At 64.2% G+C, this 6,170-nt stretch overlaps 1 protein-coding gene across 1 annotated transcript; it reads left to right on the forward strand.

The window, feature by feature from the left end:
• Positions 1-1,591: 1,591 nt before the first annotated feature.
• Positions 1,592-5,690, forward strand: MMP9 (matrix metallopeptidase 9). The gene is made up of 13 exons (XM_065754580.1): positions 1,592-1,738; positions 1,934-2,172; positions 2,487-2,635; positions 2,853-2,981; positions 3,064-3,237; positions 3,310-3,483; positions 3,598-3,771; positions 3,863-4,018; positions 4,169-4,397; positions 4,500-4,639; positions 4,731-4,881; positions 4,964-5,067; positions 5,210-5,690. Exons 1-13 carry the CDS (start codon positions 1,601-1,603, stop codon positions 5,317-5,319), a joined length of 2,067 nt encoding a protein of 688 aa, XP_065610652.1. The 5' UTR covers positions 1,592-1,600; the 3' UTR covers positions 5,320-5,690.
• Positions 5,691-6,170: the final 480 nt, after the last annotated feature.

Consider the following 6,170-nt stretch of genomic DNA (forward strand, 5'->3'; position numbering starts at 1 on the left):
CCATGGCAGCATCCCCTTGTGCCACACGTTCAGCTGTGCTTTGAGCCCTGCTGTGCCCTGTGCTGGGGAGGGGCTGCAGCGGGGACACCGCGGGCTGTGCACGTGTGTCACGCCGGGCTCCAGGATGGGGCTGCCCTGTGTGGCAACTTCCTCGCCGTGTCACTGGGTGTTGCTCTTGCAGGGCTGCGGATGCGGTGAGGCAACCTGGAGGTTTCTCAGTGCTTTTCCACAGGAGGGGGACACGACTCCAACCCCCACCCTCCCGCCCAGAGCTCTCTGCCCGTGGGCTCCCACAGCACAGCACCACATCCCAGTAGCACTGAGAACTGTGGCCTGGCTGCATGGGGCTGGTTGTGAGCATGGCTGTGGGATGCCTGCGCTGGGCAGGAGGTGCTGGAGGCTGCATCCTTGTGTGGGTGATGCTCCCCAGGGCCGTTCTGCTCCCTCCATCCCAGCCTTGCAGGTCTCCAGCACCTCAGGCCAGGCCAGAAGCAGTTTGTGCAGCTCAGCTGAGCCTGGAGCAGGGCAGAGGGGAAAACTTGGGGTGTGAGGGAGCAGGGAGCACAGGATGGGTCTGTCCTTCAGCTGCAGGCTCACAGGGCAGCCCGGGGCTGTGAGAGTGGTGGGGGAACCTGTCTGTGCCCCAGGCAGCATCACGGGGTTGATCTGAGCCTCCCGGCTTCCCAGCTGACGCTGCGCCTTTCTCTCCTCTCTGCCATCTGTTTTCCTCTCCCTCCTGTCCCTGTTTGCTTTCCCCTTCCCCACTCCTGTTCCCACAAGCGTCGGCACTTTGGGAGAAGCAGGAAAACACCATCCGGCAGCGACGAGGTTTGTGCTGCCCTGGGAGCCTGACTCAGCTGTGCCCTGGGAGGATGGGGCAGGTCTGTGTCCCACGGGGAGCACTGCAGTGTCTGTGTGCTGGGCAAGAGTGTGCCCATCCTGCAGGGCTCTGATGGGCACCACGGGGAGCTGCTGTGCCAGAAACGCTCTGCCCACTGGGAAGACACAGCCGTGGTGGTGTTATGGGGGTGGAGGCTGCATCCCAGTGAGGGGCTGAGGTCTGAGCAAGTCTCTGCCCAGCCTGCATACGCTCCTCCTCATGGTGGGCATCGGGCTATCAGGTGGGCAGGCTGCAGGTGCCAGGGCTCTGGGCAGGGATCTTCTGCCAGCCCAGCTCCCCACGGGTCTGTCCTCGTCATCTGCCCTTGGCTGGATGAGCTCGGTGTGGTGATGCGGCTGTGGGGCACTGCATGCCCAGCTGCCCCCAGTCCTGGCACACTCCTGGTTTTGTCCATGGACAGGGCACTGCCCATCACAGCCACACTCAGCCACTGAGCGTATGCAGGCATGGCCGCCCCACCACCGTCCCTGTGCCGTGCTCACACCCTGCGTGGCCACCGGAACCGGTGTGTTTAGTAAACAAGGTGATGAAACAGTTAAAGCAGCAAACTGAGGAGCCTGAGTGTGCGTTTCGTCACCGTGGGAAGGGAGTGTGAGTCCTCAGGGCTGAGGGTCTGAGGGTGACTCACTGCCCTCCCCACAGCATAAATAGGAGCAGAGCAGCAGCACCGGGCACAGCTTCACCTTCCTCTGCTGCACCATGGGGCTGCTCCTGGCCCCGCTCGCCCTGGCACTTCTGGCTCTCTGCCGTGCTGCACCGCTGCACAACAAGCCACAGGCAGTCATCACCTTCCCAGGGGAGCTGCTCAGTGCCCCATCGGACGTGGAGCTGGCAGAGGTGAGGGCAGTGTGGCCCCACAGCGGCCCCTTCCCACCACCTGGCCCCAGAGACACTGGGGGTCTGCGGGCTGGGCTGGGGACTGCCATCCGCCTGGAGGTGCAAGTGCTGGGACCCAGTGGGGGTGCAGTGTGGGGAGCTGCCCCCGAGCCCCTCTCACCTCGCTGAGCCCCTCTGGCTGCCTTTCCTCTCCAGAGCTACCTGCTGCGCTTCGGCTACATCCAGGAGGCAGAGATGAGGAGGAGCAGCAAGCACGTGTCCCTGGCCAAAGTACTGCGCAGGATGCAGAAGAACCTGGGGCTGGAGGAGACGGGGGAGCTGGATGCCAGCACCCTGGAGGCCATGCGAGCCCCCCGCTGCGGGGTGCCTGATGTGGGGGGTTTCCTCACCTTCGAGGGGGAGCTCAAATGGGACCACATGGACCTCACGTACCGGTGAGTTTCTGCTCTGGGAGATAGGAGCCACGTGCCCAGGGTGATGGACACCTGGGGATGCAGACAGGCAGGAGTGCTCTCACCCTGTGCCGCCAGCCGGCTGGGGTCAGCACGGTGTAGTACAGCCAGCAGCACCTGCCCTGCAGTGCCCAGGACTGTACCCAAGCCATCCCCAGGTCATCTGCCCTGCTGGGCTGCATGGCACTGCTGTCCTTGTGGGGCTGGGACAGGTCCCCACCACGTGTTCAGAGCCAGGTCTCTCCTACCCCACTGTCAGGCTCCTGACAGCACTGAGCCGCAGCCTTCCCCTGCAGGGTGATGAACTACTCCCCCGACCTGGACCGTGCCGTGATAGATGATGCCTTCCAGAGGGCGTTCAAGGTGTGGAGTGATGTCACTCCCCTCACCTTCACCCAGATTTACAGCGGCGAGGCGGACATCATGATCATGTTTGGCAGCCAAGGTGACGACCCAGGGCTGTGTGGGGGGTGGGAGCAGGCACAGCCTCCAGGGAGGGGCTGGTGATATGCGCTGTGCATTACCACATCCCCCCGTGGTGCTGGTGGGGCTCTCCATATCCAGGGCTCTGCCTCCAGGCACCCGCAGGTAAAGGCAGCAACCGGTGCCTGGGGTCCATGTCCCTGAGTGGTAACGTGGTCTGATGTCACTTTTCCCCACAGAGCATGGTGATGGGTACCCCTTTGATGGCAAGGATGGTCTCCTGGCCCACGCCTTTCCCCCAGGCAGCGGGATTCAGGGCGATGCTCACTTCGATGATGACGAGTTCTGGACTCTGGGAACCGGCTTAGGTAAGGGCAGGGCACAGTGGGTTCATGGGGGCTCACGGCACCTGTCTCACCCCGTCCCACTGAGCACCTCCTCTCCCTGCAGAGGTCAAGACCCGCTATGGGAACGCCAACGGGGCCAGCTGCCACTTCCCCTTCATCTTTGAGGGCCGCTCCTACTCGCGGTGCATCACAGAGGGCCGTACAGATGGGATGCTGTGGTGTGCCACTACCGCCAGCTACGATGCCGACAAGACCTACGGCTTCTGCCCCAGCGAGCGTGAGTAGTGGTGGCTGCTGGCTGCACGGCCCTGTGGGACTGGGGCCCGCCTCACCCCTTCACCCCCTGCAGTGCTCTACACCAATGGTGGCAACAGCGATGGGTCCCCCTGCGTCTTCCCCTTCATCTTTGACGGCGCCTCCTATGACAGCTGCACCACGGACGGGCGCTCTGACGGCTACCGCTGGTGTGCCACCACGGCCAACTTCGACCAGGACAAGAAATACGGCTTCTGCCCCAACCGAGGTGTGAGCGGGGCGGGTGGTGGGGCCCTGTGGGGTGAGGGGCTGGCGGGGTCCCAGCCGTGGGGCAGGGTTGGAGCCAAGGGGTAGGGGCAGCCCCACTGATGCTGTGCTGCAGATACGGCGGTGATCGGTGGCAACTCCCAAGGGGACCCGTGTGTCTTCCCCTTCACCTTCCTGGGGCAGTCCTACAGCGCGTGCACCAGCCAGGGCCGGCAGGATGGGAAGCTCTGGTGTGCCACCACCAGCAACTATGACACCGACAAGAAGTGGGGCTTCTGCCCAGACAGAGGTACTGGCTCGTGTGCTGCGGGCTCTGTGGGGCTGCAGTCCCCAGCAGTGTCTCCATCCGTCCTGGTACTGAGACTGCTGCTTCCTCTCAGGTTACAGCATCTTCCTGGTGGCTGCCCATGAGTTTGGACACTCATTGGGTCTGGACCACTCCAGTGTGCGTGAGGCACTGATGTACCCTATGTACAGCTACGTCCAGGACTTCCAGCTGCATGAAGATGATGTCCAGGGCATCCAGTACCTCTATGGTGAGTGGTCCCTATGTAGCTGGCACACTGTGGGCATGGATCTACAGTTAAGTGCCATGGGGTACCCGGTTTTCTGCACCCCAGGTATGTTCCTGGGGTGGGTCCTGCAAGGTGCCCTCTGCACCCTCACACCCCCTCCTACCCACACAGGTCGTGGCTCTGGCCCTCAGCCCACCCCCCCAGCACCTTTGCCCACTGAGGAGCCCCAGCCCATGCCCACTGAGGCCGGCAGTGCCTCCACCACTGAGGAGGAGGAGGAGGAGACTCCAGAGCCCACAGCTGAGCCCAGCCCCGTGGACCCCAGCCGGGATGCCTGTGTAGAGAAGAACTTCGATGCCATCACTGAGATCAATGGAGAGCTGCACTTCTTCAAGAACGGGTGAGCAGCAGCTCCTGGCTCACCCACACCAAGCACCAGGGTGATGGGGAGCACATCTCTGGCGCTGCCAGGGTGGCACAGGGCAGTGATCTTCCCTTCCAGGAAATACTGGACCCACTCCTCCTTCTGGAAATCAGGCATCCAGGGTGCCTTCTCTATCTCTGACACCTGGCCTGGCCTCCCAGCGGTCATCGACGCGGCGTTCCAGGATGTGCTCACCAAGAGGGTCTTCTTCTTTGCTGGTGAGCACTGCCCTGCCCCGGTGTCATGGCACCACGTGCAGAGTGCTGCCTGGGGCACGAGGGCCTGCTGACACACACGTGCCCCATGCAGGACGGCAGTTCTGGGTGTTTTCTGGCAAGAGTGCCGTGGGTCCCCGTGGGATCGAGAAGCTGGGCATCGGGAAGGAGGCCGGCCGCATCACAGGGGCCCTGCAGCGGGGACGTGGCAAGGTCCTGCTCTTCAGCGGGGAGCACTACTGGAGGTGAGTGGCTCGGGCAGCAGCCCCGGCCCCGTGCTGCGGCAGGTGGCTCACTGCAGCCCTGAGCGCTTTGCTGTCCCTGCAGGCTGGATGTGAAGGTCCAGACGGTGGATAAGGGCTACCCCCGTGCCACTGATGATGTCTTTACTGGTGTCCCCCTTGATGCACGTAACGTCTTCCTGTATCAAGGTGAGCAGGGACTTACGAGGCTGTCACCCCCATGCTGCCCACAACCCCCTGCGGACTGGGTTCCCCCACTCCTCACGTGGGACAGGGCAGTAGCAGCATCACCTCACTCTTTCTAACCCACCTCTCTGCCTCCTTCCCCCAGACAAGTACCACTTCTGCCGGGACAGCTTCTACTGGAGGATGACCCCACGCTACCAGGTGGACCGCGTGGGCTACATCAGATACGACCTCCTGCAGTGCCCCCAGCACTAGGGACAGAGCAGCAGATGCTCTGGTGCCACGCTCCTGCCTGCTGCTCCAGACGGTCCACCTGCGGCTGTGGGGCAGCCATGAGGCAGCTGTGGGGTTACCCCTGCCGTGCCAGGGCTTGCAGTGTCCCTGGCAGGATGGGGCAAGTGCTCCTGCCCCCCCAGGGGCCGCCCGTCTGGGGAGTGGGATTCGCTGCATGCTCCAACTCCGCTGCCCGGAGGCATTTGCCCGGTGCAAACTGCACACGGATTCGTAATGACTTTGTCTTCTCTGAGCCAGTAACACTGGGTCGGCCTCGGCGGGCAGGGACACGGGGCTCTGTGCCCCCCCGCCTGTCGCCGGCTCTGCCAGCCGCCACCTGCACCTTTGTAATAAAAACCATCCTTTGGAAGCGGACTCTGAGTGCTCAATCAGCGCGGGGACCAGGCCTGGGGGTGCCGGGGAGAAAGGGGACCGCGGGCGGGGCTGCAGCCATGCCCCAGAGAAGGAGAAGCCTCCATCCTCATCTCCCGTGCCCGACTCCCGCCCCGCCCCCCGCGCCCCATGCGCAGCCCGGCCCCGTCCGCCCCTTCGAGCCCGGTGGCACGGGGGCTGCCCGGGACCGCGGCAGGGCGGGGCGGCCGCAGCACCAGAGCTATAATTAGAGGCCGTGGTTCCAAGGAAGCGGTGGGCAAAAAAATCTGGAGGAGAGCGGCTCCCGACCCGTCCCGTCCCGTCCCGTCCCGTCCCGTCCCGTGGGCACCGAGACCCGGTCTCAGCCCCCCCGTGCGGCGGTAGCTGCGGGGCCTGGCGGGGCGGGGCGGGGAGGGGCGGCCCGCAGTCCGTCCCGTCGGGCCGCGCCGGGCAGTGCCGCG

Source organism: Cyrtonyx montezumae, unplaced genomic scaffold (assembly GCF_038088225.1).
Source record: "Cyrtonyx montezumae isolate F1298 unplaced genomic scaffold, pur_monq_1.0 scaffold_9, whole genome shotgun sequence".
In the NCBI taxonomy this organism is placed as follows: Eukaryota; Metazoa; Chordata; class Aves; order Galliformes; family Odontophoridae; genus Cyrtonyx; species Cyrtonyx montezumae.

Coding starts and splice junctions, on each gene's coding strand:
- MMP9 (XM_065754580.1), top strand. CDS start 1,601: ATGGGGCTGCTCCTGGCCCCGCTCGCCCTGGCACTTCTGGCTCTCTGC. Junction 2,982..3,063: donor GACTCTGGGAACCGGCTTAG/GTAAGGGCAGGG, acceptor CTCTCCCTGCAG/AGGTCAAGACCCGCTATGGG. Junction 3,484..3,597: donor CGGCTTCTGCCCCAACCGAG/GTGTGAGCGGGG, acceptor GCTGTGCTGCAG/ATACGGCGGTGATCGGTGGC.